This window comes from Lontra canadensis, unplaced genomic scaffold, assembly GCF_010015895.1.
Source record: "Lontra canadensis isolate GAN:19392208 unplaced genomic scaffold, GSC_riverotter_1.0 scaffold41, whole genome shotgun sequence".
Lineage (NCBI taxonomy): Eukaryota > Metazoa > Chordata > Mammalia > Carnivora > Mustelidae > Lontra > Lontra canadensis.
In genome coordinates, this window is record NW_022631035.1 from 12,879,875 (window position 1) to 12,901,024 (window position 21,150).

Consider the following 21,150-nt stretch of genomic DNA (forward strand, 5'->3'; position numbering starts at 1 on the left):
TCGTTGGCGTGTTGCCGTTCAGTCTGGCACCCATATGAGGTTGGGGGAAGCTGGTCTGGGCAAGAGACAGCCTAGCTCTGAAGGCAGATGGGAAACCCCAGCTACACCCCTCCCAGTTAGAGCAGTCCCACTCAGGCTGGTCCCTGGGGACCTTTAGGGACAGTGGGCTAGATGTTGGGACAGTGGCCAGTGGCACAGAGGGGAGAGAGGGGCCTGATGGGCCAGAGACTTCGTGCGAATTGGGACCGCGCCATTAACCCCACGTTCCTGTGAAGCTGCTCAGCCCTTTGGGCCTCAAGCTTCTCCTGTAAAATGGGAACGGCATGCACCTTATGGGGTCGTCCAGCATGGACCACGGGACATGGGGGAGCAGGTGGCTTTTAGATCAAATGGCGTTGTCATCATGATGACCAGGATCCCGGGGGACAGGACAAGATCCAGTGAGTAGAGCTGGAGAGGACGGTGGGGACTTGCTTCTAATGACTAGAGCTGAAGCAGGGGTCACTGAGCTCAGCCACGGGAGGCAGGACTCCAGGGCTCCTCCCTCGAAGCCCACATGCAGCTCCTGAAGCTTGAGCTCAGGACGTTTAGCTGAGAATCTGCACTTGGCCTCCACCCGCCAGAGCCCAGATTCTGGTCCTCCACTGACCTCCCACGAGCCCCACCAGCCGGAGCGCATCCTGAGAGCCCAGCCCCTGCCCCCAGGCAGCAAACCTGCTGCTCCTTCCCTCTCCCACCCTGCCCAGGCCTCAGCAACCCCCCACCCCAGGGGCAGGGCTCTGGAGCACACCCCAGGCTGGGGGGGGGTCTGCTCTGAGGGGCCAGCTGCAGCCTCTTCACAGGGATAGCCTTTCAGCAGTCTCGGGAAATTAATTCCGTGCCTCTTTCCAGTCTGGCTTACGATCCATCACCGCGCTCATTCCTGCTTTCTTAGATCAGAAAATAATGGCAATTATGCCTTAAATAATCCATTTTTACAGTTTATATTTAATTTATGAAGGGATGGCAGGCCCAGGCCTCCGCCTGTGACCATGGCTTTGTTTTCCATTTGCCTTTTTCCCTGGAGCCCTTGCTGGTTGGGAAGGGGAAAATGTCTGGAGGTTGGGGAAGCAAACCCGGTCTGCAGAGTTCTGACCACTTCTTTGAAGCAGGTCAAGGAATACCAGGGGATCCAGTCTCAGCTGGGATGGAAACGGAGGAGTTTGAGGGAGGGGAGGGCAGGTCCCTAGCAGAAAGGCCTCACTCTCTTCCCAAGAGGGAGACCCTTCTCAGCCCGCTGACCAGATAAACTTTGATTTTGATCAACTTGGCTCTGGTTTTGACATGCTCTGCTGTGTCTGGTCAGGGTGATCAAAACCTTGTCAGCCCCTTCTCAGGACCCTTCAGAGGCTCCCTGTAGCTCTCCAGATAAAAGTCAGGCTGCTTAGTTTTGCTCCATAGAGCTTGGCTTAGTTTCACAGTGCTTAGCTTAGTTCACAGTACCTAACCTAGTTCTACCCTACTTAGCTCATAGTGCCTAGCTTAGCTCTACAGTTCTTAGCTTAGCTCACAGTGCTTAGTTCTACAATACTTAGCTTAGTTCTATAGTACTTGGCTTAGTTCTACAGTACTTGGCTTAATTTTATAGTACTTGGCCTAGTTCTATAGTCCTTGGCTTAGTTCTGTAGTACTTGGCTTAGTTCTACAGTTCTTAGCTTAGCTCACAGTACTTAGTTCTACAATGCTTAGCTTAGTTCTATAGTACTTAACTTAGTTCTACAGTACTTGGCTTAGTTCTACAGTACTTGGCTTAGTTCTACAGTACTTGGCTTAATTCATGCTGCCTCGCTTAGCTCTGTCATGCCTAGCTTAGCTCACCATGCTGCTTCTCTCAGCAGTGCATTCCAAGACCCCCACTCCCACTGGCCATGTCCTCCCTCCATCTTGGACATCGTCCCCAGCCGATCTTCTCAATGATGTCAGTGGTGTCAAGGATGTCAAGGATGTCAATCCTTTGAGTCCATTTTTCAAAAGTTATCCTGGGACAGTTTCCCTACCCTCTGCCACCCCCACTGCACGCTACCACTTACGTTACTGGGCCTCCACTGTTGATTTTCCTGGCTGCCCCCTTCTCTGAACTATAAAACCTCGTGGGGGTGGCAGGCTTGCATCCGTGGACCCTGTGCCCCCAGGACCTGGCGCGGGGCCTGGTGCTTCGAGGCAGATCGGTGCCCTAGGGCTGCTGTAACAAATTACCACACGCTCTGATTATCCTACCTTTGTGTCATTCAAACTTCCAAAATGGGTCTCCAGGATTCCGGGATTAAAGTTAAGGGTCGGCAGGGCAGTGTTCCTTTCCAGAGGCTCTATGGGGAAATCCATCTCCTGGCCTTTCCAGCTTCTAGAAGCCACCTGCGTTCTGTGGCTCAGGCCCTTTTCTCCATCCTCAAGGCCAACAACAGTTCTCTCATGTGATATCATGCTGAGCTTCTCTTGTGCCTTCCTCTTCCACTTTTAAGGACCCTCGTGATACTGTTGAACCCACCCGGATAAGCCAGGATAAGCCCCCATCTTAAAGTCCGCTGATTAGCGACCTTTATTCCACCTTCTCCCGTAATGTAATATATCCTCAGGTTCCCAGGACCAGGACACTGGCTTCTTTGGATCCCAAAGACAGGATCCAAAGACTGAGCGAAAACGAGTGAGTGCGATGACCTATGAACTTCATAGACTCGCCCCCCCACCCCTGCCAACAACCTTCCACGTGAACATTCTTTGGGCATTTTCACCGCTATCAAACCCCGGACAAGTGCTTCTCTAGGCTCACACCCTCAACGGATAATCTGCTCAGAGAAAACCAGCTAAGGTTGGGCTGCCCTCTCACCAGGACCACCACATTTCATAAAAAACGTGCCTGCACCCACCCTCCCACAACCCTGCGCTTGACATCCCGCCGCTGCCCCTCTCCCCCATAAGTGGGCTGTCATTTCCCCCACGAACCCCAAATGCACCATCAAGAGGCACCTCTGAGTGCTCACTCCCTGCTCAGATGCCTTTGGTGAACTCTCCTGGCACAGGTGGGTGGATTCCACTCTAGAAAACCATAGATAGATAAAAATCTGAATTTACAATGAGAGTCTTTTGGAAGTTAATTACTCATGATCAAAGGACCCAGAACAGGGTCTCTTTAAAGAGCATTTTAATACAGGAGCTGGTGTACAACTTTGAGAGGGGGCAAGAGGCATTGTCTGGAGGTGGGTCAAATGCTCTGCTGTCTACGAGAGCCAGCCAGGAAGGCAATACAGGGGGTGAATGCAGCTTGCGGTGGGGGGGGACTCCACTGCCCAGACGGAGGCAAACGTGCCAGCATCCTTCTAGGCCAGTAACGTGAGACAGGTCACCATTGTGTCCCACAGTTCTAGCTGGACAGCTCCTTCTCCAAAGCTCAGACCAGAGTTAGCTGACACCCCCCCCCCCCCTTCTCTTTCTATGTTTTTCTTCTGGGGGAGAACCAGAAGAAATTGGTTGCTAGGGCAACCAATTTATTTCTGCAAGAGCATTTTAACTTTCATCAGATGTTCCGTTTGACAGGAAGTTTTCCTTCTGGGGGTCTGACTTTTAGCAAGTATGCTCTTTCCTGAGCCCACCCTTCCCTTTCTGCCGCCCTAGGGGTTAATGCACATATTTACTCTACAAGTGGAAAAAAAAAAAAAACCCTGAACTTTAAAAACAAGGCTTTGGGAGGAGAGAGAAAAACAAAGTAATTACATTTCCAAGCCTGCTGTCATGAGATAATAAACTTGTAGGGTCTCAGGAGAAGTTTGCCACACAAGTGTGGGCTCTTTTTTTTTTTTTTAAGCATGTTGTTGCTTTCTTTTTAAAAATTTTAAAGATTTTATTTATTTTAAAGAGAGAGAGAGAGCAGAGGGAGAGGGACAAGCAGACTCTGTGTTGAGCACAGAGCCTGATGCAGGGCTTGATCCCATGACCCTGAGATCATGACCTAAGCCGAAATCAAGATTCAGATGCTTAATCAAGGGAGCCACCAAGGCGTCCCGAGTGTGGGTCCTTCTTTACTACCTCCTCCCCATATGGCTCAGGGAAGCTATTTATTTATCTTCTCATTCAACAAATACGTATATATTGGGCATTTCTCCATGCCGGGCCCTACATTAGAGGGTGGAGGCTCAGAATTGAATAAAACAGAGATGGCCTCCACCCTCTTGGGGTTTGCTGTGTGTGTGGAAAAGTCAGACACTAAACATATCAGCCTTCAAATGACTACAGAAGAGCTAAGAAGAAAGGTTCCGACAAAGAAGGAAGAGGTTCTCGAGGCACACGGGGCCGTCTGGAAAAGCCTGTCTGTGAATGTGACATTTCAAGCAAGACCACTTCTCTGTGCGTCGCTACGATGGGGAATCCGTTGCCTTATATCTGGGAGCCCTCACCTGTTCCTTACCTTTGGGTCCTAGGGCCACCATCACAAACGACCACGAACAGGGTAGTTTAAAACAACACATATTTATTTTTTCACGTTCTAGAGGACAAAATTCTAACATCAAGGTGGTGACTGGGTTGGTTCCTTCTGGAAGCTCTGAGGAAGACTCCGTGCCACGCTTCTCCCCTACCTTCTGGTGCCTGCCGGAAATCCTTGGCATTCCTTGACTTTCTGTCCGCGTTCGTCCGTTCCCTGCCCGTGTGTCTCCTCCCATTCTCTTATAAGGACACTTGTCCCTGGACTTAGGGCCCGCTCTAACTCGGGGTGACCTCAAGAACCCCCCACTTGATCACGTCTGCAAAGAACCTTTTTCCAAATAAGGTCACGTTCAAGGGTCCGGGTACTAGGACAAGGACATCCCCTCTGGGGAGCCTCCAAAGCAACTGAGTAAATGAATGAGCGATTCCGCTTTACCTTTCATAATCCCTCGTCGAAGAGAATTCGAGCAACCCAAGGCCAGGCACTGGTGAGAAGCCAGTGAGCACGGCCGTGGCCTGGACACGTGCGACGTGCACCTGGGAGGCTGTGCGAGAAGCAGACCCTGTTTCTCAGCCGGCTTACTTCCCGGGGAGGCTTGTGTGCACCACCGGCTCCTCGGGGGGGGGCGGGGGCTGGAACTGCGGCCAGAGTGCAGTATTCCGGGTAGAACTGACTCGGAGTCCGAATGCCACAGAGAATTTGAGTCACCGTGGCACGGCCCAGCCTCCGCGCTCTCCTGCCCCCAGCCTCCTCCTGAAATCAGTTAATATTCCGACACCTGTGCGTGCGGAGGACGTGGGCTACGACGGTTCATTCTGTGTGTTAACTGGGTTGGGCTGAGGGATGCCCGGAGGCTGGTCAAAGACGATTTCTGAGCGCGTCTGTGAGGGTGTTTCTGGAAGAGATTCGTGTGTGAGCCAGTGGACTGAGTGGAGATGGCCCTCTCCAGGTCCGGGGAAGCATTCTCCATCCACAGGCGGCCTAACTGCAACAGAAAGGCAGAGGAAGGGAGAATTCTCTCTCGCGCTTTCTCTGCTCCAGAGCTGGGACACCCATCTTTTTCTGGCCTTGGACCTCAGAGCTCGCGGTTCTTATATTTTTGGACTATGAGACTGAATTGGACTGAATTTGGACTAAGACTGAATTATGCCACCGACCTTCCTGGTTCTCCAGCCTGCAGAAGGTGCATCGTGGGACTTCTTAGCCTCCATAATTTTGGGAGCGGATTCCCATAATAAATCTCCTCTTAGAGATCTGTTTCTCTAGAGAATCCTGAAACAATGTCAATGAGAAATGCGGCTCCAAATGCCTCAGTCAAGGTCTCTGTGACCTCGCATCCCAGGCCTGGGGACAGACACCTCGTCACACACACCCAGTTCACAGGTGGCCTCCTCCTTACACTCCAGCCTGGGCTGAAGGCCCCCTGCTGTTGTGATGACACCAGCTCCGGAAACTGAAGGGTGTCAGCTGCTGAAAAGTGGGAGGGTGGCCCGTGCTCCCAGCTCTCAGGGCAGAGAGGTTCTAGCGGACAGGAGACCTTCCACGGGGTGCACGGGTCTTCAGGGGCCTCGAACACATCTGTCTTTCCAAGTTCACCTCAGGCACGCACGTTTAGATTGTCTACTCCAGGGTTCTGTCCTCTAGACACGCAGCCTCAGCCCAGTTCCCTGCTCTGATGGGCCGTCTTCCTCCCTCTGGGTTGAAGGGTCCATTTGCTGGGATCACAAGAGGGGCAGGAACCAGGCCCCTGAGGCAGGCAAGTGAGCTGGCATGAGGCAGGCAGGAAGGCATGTGTAGAGCCCATAGGTAGGGCACCCGTGTTGCTGGGAGCTCCAGTTTCTGATCCCAGGGACGCACAGGGCTGATGTGGCCAGACCCGGAATCTTAGGGTTGAGGCCAAGATGCTGTCCCTGGGTGGTGAGTTTCTTTGCTAATCGAACCTGAGCAGCGCCCCCTTTTACTGGGGAGTCCCGGCCTCAAAACGCCCTATCTCCCCTTAGCCGAACCCCCCGAGGGCGCGTGAGTTGGGAGGGGGCCTCCACCCTTAGACTCGCGGGCCTGAAGCGTTCCATTCTCTTCCTGCTTGTGGGCACCGGCCCCCAGGGCCTCTTCACTCTCCTCCCAGAGGTCCCCCGTAAGCCACTTTAGCCTGTGCTCTACTTGTAATAAAGTCCCATGGCAGTTGAGTTTAAAGACACAATTATGCATTATGGATAAAGGGCAGCTTGGCATCTGCGCGTGCTCTGTGGCTTCCGTAAGCAGGCCGGACAGGTCTGTCCTCTCCCCAGAGCCACGGGACAAGCCGGGGGGCGGGGGGGGCCCTGAACTAAGCCCGGGATTCCTGGCAGCTTTCCCTGGGATTGTACTACCAACTGAGGGATGTTAGTGACCCGCATCCTGTCTGTTAGCAGCAATCACTAAGATGCTCCCAAACGCGGGGAGTTTGGGGTTCTTTTTTTTTTTTCTTCTTCTTTTCCTTTTTGCCTTTTTCAAATATTTATGAAGAGATTTTCCATTTATCCTGACACATCTTCTCCACCGTGGGTGTCAGCTGGGAGGGCTCAGACAACAAACTCCAGAAGGTATTTTCCCTAAAGCAGCATCTGGCTCCATTGGCAAGTGCAGCGGGCGGCTTGCTGGGAATTGGCCGAGGCAGAGGGAGGAGGAGTTTGGGGCCCAGACAGAGGGAGGAGTGTTTGGGGCTGGGGCATCCTGAGAGACCAGGTACGTCCGCCACTTGACATCCCACAGCCCCAAACCCCCACATGAGCCAGGCACGGGACCCCCATTAGCACCACTGTCCACGTCTCATCCTTCCCGCCCTCTGGTCTGATGCCAAAGCTCCCTGACTTTCCCAGCTAAACCAGAGGGGTGGGGAGGGGGGTGACCAGCTTCCCACAGCAGATTCCAGTTATTAGTGGGATAAGGTGGTGCTGGAGAAGACGATGTTGGCTTGGCCCCTGTGTCACCAGGCTCTCCCAGCGCAGGAGGCCTTCTGTAGAGCCACAGCCCTGGCCGGTGCTCCCTGCTGGGTGTTTCCTACCTGCTGCGTGGGAAGGCAGACAAATGCGGACAGCATGACCCACACTGGAGACAGGGCAAGTCAGCTTGCTTGCAGGGCTAGAATCGGTAATGAGAGCTTTGTAGAATCTCCCAGATGTTAACCAGCAGAACAGCTGCTTTCCTCACTCACCCTGGGCACAGCCAGCCCAGACGATACCAGGGGCCCCCAGCCCACCGCAGGGACTGAGCTGGGCTGTGTTTGCTGGCAATGAATTTAGTCGAAAGCCAAACTCTTTTCAGGAGAACTTGGGTCCAAAGGAATCATGGCTTTGTGTCCTGATTTTTTCCCGGGTTAAACGTTAGGAATCATTTGGGAGCTTTAAAAAAAAATACTGATGTTCAAGCCCCATTCCAGAGTGGTCAGAATCTCTAGGAGTGGGGTGTAGATCCCCAAAGTCCCCCTAGGCCATTGTCAAAAGCATCCAGGGTTGAAAACTATTGAGTTATGGCAAGAACGTGCTCCCTAAAGACAGCCAGTCCTACTCCGGAATCCTAGCTCTTCCGTGTATTAGCCTTGACCATGAATAAGTTACTTGTCTCCGTAAAGCCTCCGTTTCATCATCTGTGAAATGGGGATAGCAACATTTGGGTTGTTATAGAGTACTACTGCATACATAACGTTCCAGTAAATGAAAGCTGCTGTGAGTGCCATTGCATCACAAATCCAGCACGTGGGACAAGAGATGGTTGGACTTGGGTGTGCAGAGGAGCCCAATGGGGCAGTGGGTCAGGGAAGGGGGAGACACAGCACCTGGTTCCCGGATGCTCAGAGCCATTACCTGCAGGTAAGGGCAGAGCTGCCTCAGGGCCTCCCCCTCTGGGTAGGGGTCACCAGAGGACAGTGCCATCCTCCAGGGGACAACACCCTCCACAGACACAGCACCAGCTAAAGAATCCTTCTCCCTGAATTTAAAAGGATCTAAAGCACTTAACATCTTTCCTCTAGGAAGTCAATTCATTTTCCATCCCCTGTTTACCTGGAAATGGTCTGTTATCAGACCCAGCCAAGTGTGGAGCTGGATGTGAGTGTCTAAGCACTCGCTCTGCCCAGTGGTGCTTTGGTCTGGCAGGGGGGAAGAGAGGCCCTGAGGCCATGCCAGGGAGCAGGCACTTCCCAGCAGACACATTAGAGAAAAACCCGGTGATTCTGCAGACTGCTTGAAAAGGACCCCCAAAATCTTGGCTGCACCCATCATTCATACGATAAGGATTATTTCTGATTTCATGTGATGCTCATCTACCAGGGGACACCTGCTGATGTCAGACCACCTTGGCCCGGTCAGCTGGGACCAGACCCATCACCCTTCCTCTGAAGGTCTTTGGGCGGCTCTCCCAGGGCGGGTGCTGCTGGGCCACGTGGTGGCTGGGGAGGGCTGAGGAGCTGACCTCGGCTCTGAATCCTACACCACCGGGTGCCTCAGGACCTGCTCTCCTCTGGCCACAGAGTTTTGACGGTTGACGGCCATGATTTTAACAATGTCTTTGTTGGGGTCTCTGGTTGGCACAGTCGGTTAAGCATCCGTCTCTTGATTTTGGCTCAAAGTCGTGAGATCGAGCCCCATATGGCCCAGCATAGAGCCTGCTTAAGATTCTCCCTCTCCCTAAGCCCCTCTCCTGCACTTTCCAATAATAATCATAATAATAATTAATAATAATAATGTCTTTGTCACCCAGAAGACCTACATTGATACGTTCCCAGAAGACAAAATGAACGGACAGAGAGGGGCCCAGTGAAAAAAATCCCATATTTCTGGACTGGAGAAGATAATAGAGGCTGGTCTATCTTACAAAGGAAACTTGAGTCTCGTAAAGTCAGTGATTATTCATGGAGGAGGATACTGAGTAACTTAAACTTAACTGTTAGGGGGCATTAATGAGTGAGATGATGAAAGCTACCATTTATTAAGTACATATTAAATCAAAATTATAAGCATGGGTTCTGGAGCCTGACTGCTAAGGTTCACAGCTGGGTACATCCCTTGGTGAGGGATTTACCAGCCCTGTGTCTTGCTTACCTCTTGGATGAGGATTCATAATATGGCTACTTCAAAGAGTTTGGGGGTAAACCAAGTGAGTCCCATACAGCGCAGTAAAGCATTTAGAAGGGAGCCTGGTGCTTGTGGAATGTTCCGGAAGCTTCAGCTTTCAGTACTGTTGCGACAGTGTCTTGCCCAGGCTCCTAAATCTGTATACAACCCCAGCAGGCAGGTGTTTGGGTCCCCACTGTTCTGAAGCCCAGAGAGCTTGAGCCAACAGTCCAAGGCCACACAGCTGCAAGTGACAGAGCACGACTAGAAACCTGGGTCACCCTGAACCCAGTGACCTTTCCTTTTCCTGTTCACAAGAAAAGGCCGTAGAGAGAAAAGCAGCAAAGATGCAGCAGCCCTTCAATAAGGACATGAGCGGGGATAGCCAACGGAGGCGGCAGAGTGCAAATAGTCCATTGATAACCATGATTCAGAAAGAAATCTCTGGATAAAGCAAACTCCGCCAGTCGGTAGCAAACACAAGCTCACCGAGGCCGGGGGGTAGCCAGTCCCATCCCCCCACCCCGCCGCCCCGCAGGCCACTGAGAGAGTGGGGGAGGCAGGAGATGCAAGGGAAAGGGCCACTCAGGAGCTGAAAGTAGCCAGATGGACCGTGAACCTGACCTTGCCCTCCACAGCCGGGCACCTGGTAGCAAAGTTCTGCACGAACCGCCACTGGTTCTTGCAGGATCCTGCCCAGGGCTGTTATATTTTAGGAATTAAAAGCTCCGCTCCGGCGAAAGCACAAATGATACACGTTCGTTGCAGGACGGGGCTGCCGCTGGCCGTCCTCTCCTCCCAGCCTGCCGTTTCAAATGCTTCCACTCCCTGGGCCGCCGATTTCTTCCTTGGAGTGTTCTTCTCAGTCCTTTGAGAGTCGGCTCAGTTTCAGAGGCCGTCTGTGGACAAAGGAACCTCTCGGCCTGTTTGTCCTGTTGAGTGTTTTGAAAAGAATGTTCTCAGAATAACCAGCTAACTATCAGGCGTGCTGTGCCGGAAGCTTTGGCCAAGTCAGGCCATTAATATCAATATGCTCATCAGCGGGGCTGGTTCTGGAACAAATTCTAGCGGGGGAGACCGCCCAGCCGGCGACTGAGTGCAGCCCCTAGTGGGATCCGGTTTGAAAACACACAGGTCTTCAAAAAGCCCACACGGACTTCGCTCACAGTTGGCCGCTTTGTTCACTGTGCAACACTGACAGCAGGCCACTGCCTTCCCCTCCCACTGACAGTAAACAGAAAAACCTGGGGTGGCGGGGTGGCAGTCAGAGGACCCCAGATCAGGGGTGGCCTTCTGCCTTCCACTCTGGACAGCATCAGGACAGGCACTGGGAGTAGGAACCAGGAAGGAGGAGGAGGAAGAAGGTAGGCTTCTAAGGCTGGTTCCAGCCCCTGACAGCAGCCCCGCTCAACCTACCTGCCCAAGAAATGGGGAATGGGTCTCATCCTCACTCCCTTGTCCACTCACGGCCCCGCCCCTGGGGTTGCAAGGCACAGCCCCTCCTTAACCTCTCCACCCTCCTGTGACCTTGATGGTCATTTGAACCTGATTTCATCTGGATGAAGACATGAAAGAAGAGAAGAGGAGGAAGCAGATGTGGGCAGAGGGACTTGGAGGACCCTGAGCCCCGGTGCCCTCTGGTAGCTGGCTCACCCTGGCTGGGCTCGGGCAGAACTGGGTTCAAATCCCAGCTCAGTCACTGATTCTGTTTGGCTGCAGGTGGGTCTCCTACAGAATGGGGGTAAAGGCGTCAATCTTATATGCTCGTTGCCATGATGAGATGAAACAATGCCCATATAGGAAGTAGCACAGAGAGGGCACTCAGGGAACGCCGCTGGCCTGGCGTGGAGATAGTGAGCACCCCGCCGCTTCATTGTGGCAGGGCTGAGAAAGTGGGCTGCATATCCGGGCCGAGCCACCTTGAATGGGATATAAGTGATAAGCAAATGAAATGGAATAAACTTGAATACATAAAGCCAAGAAGCATTTTCGGATCTGCGCTCTTCCTCAAAGGAACCTACTGAAATATGAAGAAAAAGAAAAAAGCCATTCTTGCGGTGTGCATAATCTGACGGGGGAGGCTGTCCGTACCAGGATCTGGAGGCATTCTTCTCGGATTCTGAGCAGCTTGGATGGGCTACAGACAAGCCTCCACACTGAGCCAAGCCCCGGAACCTTCTAAGTCTCATCCTCAACCCTGTGCTATAGAAAATAAAAATCACTCTTTCTGTCAATTCACCGGAAATATCTCCCTGGCTCTCCAAATATCCCCCTCCCCCCACCCCCGCCCCATTAAGTCTTCTAAAATCAGCAGAACCATCTGCTTTGGGCATGGAAATGAGATAGTACAAAAAGTTGCCGCCCGAAGGTCATTATTTCTGGAGGACAAAGGGGGAAAGCAAAGCTTTTAATAAGGGCTCTCGGAACCGCGTTCCCCTCGCTGGCGGAGGGCCTCTCCCTTCCTTCTCGCTCTGACTACAGATGCTGGGCGGCTTTGACATGCCCGTTACACAGTGTGCACAGTCTAATGCGCACTGCCCTCCCGCGGCCACTGCCCCGCCGCCTCACCCCGGAGCTGGGCTGGTCGGAGGGTTCGGAGCTCATTCATTTGTCCTCACAGCCAGAGTAAAGTGAAGAATTCTGGTCATTACCCAAATGAGCAGGTGAAAGGGAAAGAAACCCGTTTGTGTTGAAGAAGACGGCTTCAAAGGACTGGTCAAAACACCTCCACCTGCTCAGCGGTCCACAGAGGTAGTCATAAGTGCAGGGAGTCGTCCCCTCCCCCCACCGTGGATCTGACAGTGAGCAGCTCCCCGAGGGAAGATGCCAAGTGTCGGGTGTCTCCAGATCAAGACCAGCCCAGAGCCTCCTCCTGAGCAAGCAAAAGACACATCCCTCCCTCGGATCTGGAAATGTCACATGGGAGAAACTCCGGGGACCTCAGGCAGCCCTTAAATACTGCCATTTAGAGTTCTCTAATCCGGCTGAGCAGAAATTTCCAGATTTAAATTGTGCTCACCCAGGCATGAGGAACGGTCTCAGACAGTCTTGAGTTTGCTCCAGCTCCCTTCACTGGCGGTCAAGTCCTTATTTGACTCCACAGTCTACACCCTGGCCATCTCAGGACTAAGCATGGCTGCCGGTTGGGCGTCCACGGATAGAAAGGCAAGTTGCTAAGCCCCATTGGTGTCCCTTTCTCCCACATCCAACATGTCATATGTAACACAGTCAAGCAGCACTCAACAAGGACCAAGAGGCAGTTTGGTGCCCTTGAAATATTCTGGTTATCAGGATCTGAGCTGAGACCTTCCAAGTGTGAGACCTTGAGTGAGTTGGTCAACTTCTCTGGGCCTTGGATTCCCCAGGTATTGTAAGGGGGATAACAGTGAGAATAACAGACGATGTAGTAACATGTCCGCTAGACAGGTCTGGCTCACTGTCTCAAAAAAAAAAAAAAAAGGGAGTATTTACTACTGATTCCACAAATGATCACTAAGTTGCTAAGTGTATGCAATGTGCAAGGTACTCTATTTGATCCTCAAAAGCATCTGAAAGGGGAGGCTGGAGAGGTGTCTTTCTCTCAGGTGGTTCTGGCTTGTCCAAGATCACCCGCAGTTAGTGATGGAGCCAGCCTGAGATGCTGACATCTTGGCTCCCGGTCCAGGCCTGTCTCCACTCTCCCACATGTTCCTGGGAATGCTGGTGGGAGCTGGTCCATTCGGGCTCTGATGAATGAAGATCTTCATTCTGTTTCCGTGGGATTAACATGAGGATCGCTGGCTTGGAAGAGGGCCCCATCACCCATGCATCACTTCCCAGACCTAAGAGCAGACTGAGGGAAGCTACTCACTCCCGTTCCACCCCACAGATAAATAAGATCTGTTTATCTTGGTTCCATTTATTTCTCTCAAAGTCCCCGAGAAAGACTGCAAGCATGACGGAGTGGAAAGGATGTCCCCGAGGGACCCAGAAGTTGGCTCAGGATGCTGGTTTTCACACCATATTTCTTGGAACCCTAGGTCCACAGGGGTGCTCTCGGGGCTACAGGGGGTGGTGTAGGTGGGTGGGTACAGGTAATCTGGGGCCCCTATTTAACCAGAGCTATGCCAGCCCTGACCTACATGGCTAACTGGTAGAAGACTTGGTTTATTTATCTGGGGCTTCTGTTTAAGATTTAATTTGAGGCAAATATTTGCTCCTTAAGAAGGAGAAGAAGAACAGTAACAACAACAACAAGAAGGAGAAAGCTTGAGATCTACCCTTCTCGGTGCTTCTGGGGACAGAACCTAGAATTTATCCTTGTGGATATTAGGGACATAGGAAGGCAGCCCTGCTCTGAGTCAGAGTAAGCCATCTCACACCAGGTGTGCACCTTCAGGCATACATTGGGCACCTGCTGTGTACAGAACCCCAGATCGGGTGACAGGTGGATGAAAGTAAAATACAGGTGACAGCTCTCGTCCTCTGAGACTCAGGGGACCCACGAACAGATACCCCAAAAGCAGGAGAAGGGGCCACAAATATGAATTAATGCAGCTAGCCTGGTCCTTGGGCTACATTATCTTGGGTTTTATTTATAGGCTCTATTGTCCCCCAGTCAGACTCTGATTTTCCAGGGGGCAAGGAACACCTCTCACTCTGCAAACATTTCTCCACTCCTTACCATATACATCAGATATGAGAAAGGCTCACAGGCTCACGGAAGAGAGACCACTAATTCCAGCATGAGGTCATTAATTTTCCTTGGGTCCCGGGGGTCAGGGAAGGTGCTGGAAATGGAGGTGACATTTAGGCTGCACCTCACAAGAAGAATAGCAACTCTGGGCATACTTCTTTCAGCTTTCTGGGGGTCCAGGGCAGCAGCCCCAGGGCAGCCATCAAGGGTGCCAACCACACGAGCTTTGGGGAGGGACAGAATAACGTCACACTGGACATCCCAGGGCTTGTCTCCGAGGACCTTTTGGAGGGAAGAGTTTGGAGCTGAGGTTTTGAAGGAGAAGGAGCCTGCATTGGCTCTGAGGAGAAGGGAGCGTGTCCAGGTTGGGATCATGCCAGCAGCAAAGGCAATTAAGTGAAGCCAGCAGGGCTGGAGGCAGAGACTGGCAATAAAGGGACAGAGGTGAGGGAAAGCCAGTTAAGCTCCAGTGGAGGGAAAGGCAAAAAGAAATAAAGGTATTCAGGAGCGAGCAAGAAGAAAGAGGGGAACAACTGAGGGCTGCGGTGCTTGAATCGGATACAACTAGGGTGTTCCTGGACTCACAGGAATAAAGCACCCAGAAATGTAATAATGGAGGGGAGCCCCCTCTCCAATCACAACCCCATTACCGCTCTGCCTAACAGGGATGCTATGTTCTTCCCAAATGACCTCTGGCTGACACCCCTCTTCTCCCTCAACCCCAAATTCTGGGTCCCCTGGAGGAGCTGGTGGGGGCAGGAGCAGTTAGGTGGGGGAGGGAAGGGGCCAGGGCCTGGCTTGGCCTGTAATATCTCTCAGCTGTGACCCACATCTGGGGCTTCTGGAAATCTGACCGGAACATTCCCACTGCCAGATTACGCCTACACCATCCATCGCCAGGTAAAGGCACAGATTTGTACACGGGGCAAGGAGGGCCACCCCCCGCACGCGCGCGCACACACACTCCACAAATGAAAGAGTCCCCGGGAATCTAAGGGAAGGCTGGATGTCCTGGGTTGAGTAAGCGAGGTGGCTGGCAACGCGGTTCCCTTTCCGTCCTCCCGGGAACCCGTGCCTCGGCTTCCTTCGCTCCAATAATGTGAATGAACCCTGGGAGAGGAGGCGAGAGCGCGTGCGAGCGCGGAGAGGGGAGAAGAGCGGGGGAAGAGAAAATCCGGGCAGGGGTAGAGGGGCCGAGAGGGGAGCGCAAAGCCGGGCGGGGGCCGAGGCGCGAGGGGCGGCGCCGAAAGGAGCGGGGCGCGGGCCCGGAGCGCGGCGGCGGCGGGCGGAGGCGCGGAGGGCGCGGGGCGGAGGCGCGGGCCGAGCCGGGAGGGCGGGCCGAGAGGGAGGAGCCCCCGGCCTCCGCCGCCAGCCCGCCCGGCGGCCCGCGCAGCCCTCACTCGCCGCCGCGCCTCGGAGTTTGAGCCCCGGCGGGGCCCGAGCGCAGGCACGCCCGGGGCGCGGGGTCGGAGCGCGCAGCGCGGCGCCGCCCCCCGGCCCTCGGCCCCCCAGCCCGGGCGCCCCCGGAGCGGCGCGCGGAGGGAGGAGGGCGGGCGGGCGCGGCGGGCCGGGCCGGCGGGCGGCGGACTATGAGGCGCCCACCATGGTGCGATGCGACCGCGGGCTGCAGATGCTGCTGACCACGGCCGGAGCCTTCGCCGCCTTCTCGCTCATGGCCATCGCCATCGGCACCGACTACTGGCTCTACTCCAGCGCGCACATCTGCAACGGCACCAACCTGACCATGGACGACGGGCCCGCGCCCCGCCGCGCCCGCGGCGACCTCACCCACTCGGGGCTGTGGCGGGTGTGCTGCATCGAAGGTACGGCCGGCCGCGGCACCCACCCACCTCCCGACACACACACACGCACACGCACAGCCTGCCCGGGGTGCCGGCCGGGAAGGGGGTGGGCGCGGCACTGGCTCCGCGCGACACACAAAGGAGCCGGAGCGAGCGGGCGGGTCCCCTCGCGGCCAGCTGTGCACCAGCTCGGGGTCCCTCAAGCCGATCCCACAAACTCCACGCACACGCACACCCCCTCGCACACAGACACAATGAAACACACGGAAACTCACACGGGCGCGCGTGCAGCCCGAGACCGGAGCGATCCCGAGGGGCCGCGCCGGAGCCCCCGGGGGAGGTGGAGGATGGCGTGGGGGCGGGAGGAGGCTGGAGTTGGGGGGAGCGGACCGGAGAGGAGGGGAGGGAGGAGGGGGAGGGGTTGCTTGGCAACCGGTGTCTGTGCGATTGCTATGGGAACTGGCCATCCTGGGGCGGGGCCGGCCGGGGGCGGGGAGCGCTGGGGCCGCTCCTCGCTCGCTCCAGGCCCGGACCGAGGGGTGGGGGTGGGGGCTGTGCTCCGAGCGGCTCTGGGCGACCTGGGTCGCCGGAGCCTGACGCCGCCTAGACCCTGCTCCGCCGCCTACTCCTCCACGGGGCCCCGGCCCGCTGCTCCCTGCTGGGTGGGAAGGGAGGGGTGCGTCACCGAGGCTGCCCCCCACCCCAGACTAGGGGAGCAAGTCCTTCGTCGCGGTCCCTCGGCAGGGAGGCTGCGGGAAACCTCGGCAGGACGCCAGAGTGCGCAGGGGCGACCCGCGGACCGACAACTGCCTGGGAGGGGCGTGGCCGCCCGGTCGGTGCAAGAGGGGCGGGCGCGGCGCCCCACAGATGCGCGAGGGGTCGTGAAGTAGGTGTTGCAAGGTTGGAATGCCTCTGGGGGGCGGGATTGGGTGTCCCGGGACCAAGGGGACCGCTCCCTCCGCGGGAGGGGCCCGGACGCCTCCAATGGCAAAATGCGCCCGACTTCAGCGCCTCCAGCCCGCCCCGCTGCGGAACGGGAACTAACAGGTGGCTGTAGAAGGGCGGTCTGGTCCCAGCCAGGTTGTGAACGGGGCCTGCCGCTTTGGTCTTGGCTTTCAGATCGGAAAAGGGATGGGGGAAGTTGGCGGAGCGTTCCTTTCCGATATCCTTGGACAGAGTTTCCTCTTTCTTTTTCTGTAACCTTTTCCCGTGTGTTAACTCCGCCCTTCCGTTATTCGGGGAGTTCTCCCACACACCCAGCCTTCCTTACTGCAGTTACAGCCCCTGCAAATAGTTTAGCGGGTTTGGAGCTTCGTGGAGGTTGGTAGGAAGCTCTTAAAGAGATGGCCCTTTTTCTGGCCGCATTTGGAGTCATATAAAAAGAGGCTTTGTAAAGCTCGGTCGGCTCGGGGAGGCTGAACTTGTTCCCTTTCCCCTCCTCCTAGACCTGCCCTCTCGGGAATCCTGCCCACCTCTGCTCCCCACACCCTCTCCCAGACGCGGCTGCCTTGCCCTTTGCAATTTGGAGTTTAGTGCCAGGGCTAAGTGGAGTCTTGGAGGAGCGGGCATAGGTGCAATCAATCGTTTGGGAAGCATGCCGCACAAAGGATCGGTGGGCCCACGATCACACCCTCCTCTTTTCTTTTGAAAAACATCATTTCTGGTGTGCAATTGCTCAGATCACAAACACCTACTCTTCTCATCTGGAAAATGTACCCACGTCACTACCTGCCACAGCACCTGAATTAGACACAGAACAGGGGCCGCAGAGCCCCCATGTTCTCCCTCACAGGCTCTGGGGGGCACAGTAAGTCATGCCACTGTCATCACCCGAAGGCACCCGTGGACCCCAACCAAGCCTCCCAGTTTCCCAGTGGGAATCGGAACTAACTCCTCCACAGCGGCAAGCCTGGCCTCTGCAGAGCGGCTCGAATGCCTCCTTTATTAATTCCTCATCCTAATTAGGATTGATGCTGCACTTAGCATCTTGCCAGCTACCTCGAGCCATTTGCACTCGGTGTTCATCAAGAGAGCCCCAAGCCCATCTGGGCAGCTGGCTCTGCTGGCGGAGGGAGGGTGGGGAATTGCCATCTGGGGGACTTCACCATAAGAACTGAGCTGCCTCTGTCATTCCCCACCCACCCACCCACGAGCTCAGGGGTTCTGAGGGCCAAACCAGGCCATATCCAAGGGCTGGACCACCCTTGGACCAACCCAGGACCAGGAGAGCTGGTTCAGGATTCCTCATTGTAGCTGGTTTCATCCTTCCCTGGACCTGGGTGGAAACTGCCGGCTCACCTCGGGGAAGCACAATCGCCTGACATCTGTGATGCCTCCACCTGCCAGAGAGGGTCCAGGCACAGCCATCCCACGCCCCTCCCTGGGGGCCTGGGCCCCCCCAGTGCTGGCTTAGTGTGTAAAAGGCATGATTTCCACCTGTTCTCTAGCAAAGTGCTCCCAAAGCTTTACATGGGGGTGGGGGGGGGCAGAAAAGAAAAGATCAAGCCTCTGGGCTGAACCTAGAGAAATATTGGAGTGGGGCCACTAACAAAACACTGGTTGTGACTGAGGGTTTGCTGGCCACATTGATTCCATTTCCTGGTTGTCTCCCGTCAATGATGCTGCCAGGACCGGAGAGCTGAGCCCTCTGCATGCTGAAGGCATCCCAGCATTCGGACAGGCCCGCCCCCAGCCAGGCAGTGCTGTTGTCACCCCAGCCTCTTTCTGCACCCCCCCAGATCCTCTCTATCGGACAAGCGCTCGGAGCCTGTGCCTGTTAGCCCACGGCACGTTCACAACAGCCCCAAGAGGATGCTGTCTGCACCCCCGTAGGCAGCCGAAGGTACAGAGGCTCAGAGAGGGTGAGGCACTTGCCCGGAGGCACCCAGGTAGGAGGCTGCTGGGCCAGATTTGAGCCTTTGTCTCACTACAAAGCTCTTCCCACCATGTAATCCTGCCCTTTCCCAAACAGCTTCTGGGTTGCCATTAAAAATAGAACCAAGTACTTGACTACCCAGTGGAGCCTAGCTCTGAGGTTGGGCTGACAGCAGCATGAAGGCATTTAGAAGTGAGAATGTACAAGTGATGCCCAAATTGCATAACATACTCTTTCTCCCCTCCCCTCCCCTCCCCTTTCCTTCCCTCTCCCCTCCCTCCTCCCCTCCCCTTCTCTTCTCTCTTTGTCTATTTCTGCCTCTGTCTCTGTTTCTGTCTCTCTCTTCTTCTACCACGTTCTGGACTAACCCATCCCCATCACTATCGGCCTCCTGCTCCCTTCCTTCCCAAGCCCACCTCATTCTTTCTTTGTGTCTTTGGTGACACTCAGCCCAAAGCTGGGGACACGGGAAAGAAGTCCTAAACCCTTGTGGACTTTTCCCTCGTAGGTATCACCAACCAGCATTTGCTCAGTCTCTAATGCGTCTTGCAATTAGGCAAGGTATGGAATGTAAGCAAGCATTATGGAGCGTGCACTGTGTCCTGGGAATGTCCCCACGTCGGCTGTTAGTTCCGGAGTGTCCGCAGGGGCCGCTGGAGGTCAGGGTCCGTGAGGGACCCACCTCCCTCACCTGAGCAACGCCTCCCATCCAGTAAACCCAGTCTGCATTCACCTTATGGAACACAGAGAAAAAGAAACTGTTAGTACTGCACCCTGGGGCCAGGGGAGAGAGAAGACAACCCTCAGGGGCTAGCGAGGGGCTTCAGCTCGCCCAGGCCCCGCCCAGTTGCCTGGGGGCGGGGCTTACTCCTACCGGACACCAGGAACCCTTTCCAGGCAGGTGCTGGGAAGCTCTGCCTCACCACGCTCCCAACATAGGACCATTCAGAGACGTTTTGATTCAAATAACGTCCGTTCCACACCCACTCCACTCCCAGGCACTGCGCTGGGAACTTTTCCTGTCTGTGTTTGCTTTCATTTTCTCTTGCGAAAACTCAGAGGCAGCCTGTCCAGTCAAGCCCCGGTGGGGGACAGTAGCCAGAGCAGGGCTCCCTCAGCTAGTCACCTCACCCACCGGCTCTCCTTTGCCCTCTGGTGTTGATAGAGATGGCCATTACTTGGTGAAGACCTCCGTGCAGGACTCCGTAAGTTCGTGTAATTGTCAACCATAGTTCAAGGCAAATATTAATTACCTGCCTTTCGTAGATGTGGAAGATGAGGCTTCCGATGGTCAGAGCTCTTGAGTGCTGTAGAATGTCTTCTGTCTGAATAGATGAGCCCGCTTTCCACCAGCCAGAGGATGTCCTTTATTTGAGCCACACAGATTTGGGAAGGGGCAAGTGAGGGTGTTGCCTTATCCCATTGGCTTAAGCAACATTTATTTCTTAGAGTTCTGGAGGCTCGAAAGCCAAGATCAAGTGCCAGCCGATTTGGCTCTTGGCTTGCAGGTGGCCCCCTTCTCACTGTGTCCTCACAGGGCGGAGTGCGAGCTCTCTGGTCTCTCCTTATAAGGGCATTAATCCCATCATGAGGAACCCCCACCCCGACTACCACCTCAGACCTCATCTAAACCTAGTCACCACCTCCAGAGCCCCAGCCAAGTACCCCTGGGGGTTAGAGCGTCAACATATACGAATTTCATCGGCATATATGAATTTCGGAAGGACATCAGCATTCTGTCTGGTGGGGGCTGTTCTTCCTTCCTGTCCCTGCTTCCTCACCGGGGCTCACTCTCTAGCCACTCAGGAAGGGGCCCTGGCAGCCCCTTCTCCTGTCTACCTTCCCTTAACGTCCTGCTTTGTTCTTTGCTGCTTTCTCTCTTCTTGTAAGAAAAAACCAGGTCCTTTGAACTGGACCCGCTGACTTAGTGAGGAGAGGCTGGGGATCCCAGGGGTCTGATTTAAGGACCTCACCACAGAGCCGGCTTTGGAGGAACCCCCCATGTGAGGGGCTTCAGAGAGGCTCAGTGGGAAAGCAGCAGCTCTTTAAAATAAATCTCCTGGGTCAGTCTCTTCAGATGCAGAGACTCGAGATTTTGGGGCTGTAGTCCCAGAAATGCAGCAGAAGAAGAGACCTCGGGTCATCAAACCCAGAGTCTCAGAAGGCGAGGGAGGCAAAGAACGGCATAGCCAAACCAGAACTGCGGAAGAGGGCCTGGTGGGCCTGAAGGGAGGGGCCTACCTGGTCTGGAA

The 21,150-nt window shown here is 54.9% G+C and overlaps 1 protein-coding gene across 1 annotated transcript in view; it reads left to right on the forward strand.

Annotated features, from left to right (window-relative positions):
- The first annotated feature begins 15,743 nt into the window (after positions 1-15,743).
- CACNG4 (calcium voltage-gated channel auxiliary subunit gamma 4) overlaps positions 15,744-21,150 on the forward strand; it is a 57,748-nt gene continuing 52,341 nt past the window's right edge. Inside the window, exon 1 of the mRNA XM_032870797.1 lies at positions 15,744-16,044. Within this exon, the coding sequence (XP_032726688.1) occupies positions 15,825-16,044 (220 nt within the window). The 5' untranslated portion in view covers positions 15,744-15,824. The remainder of the gene's footprint in view (positions 16,045-21,150) is intronic.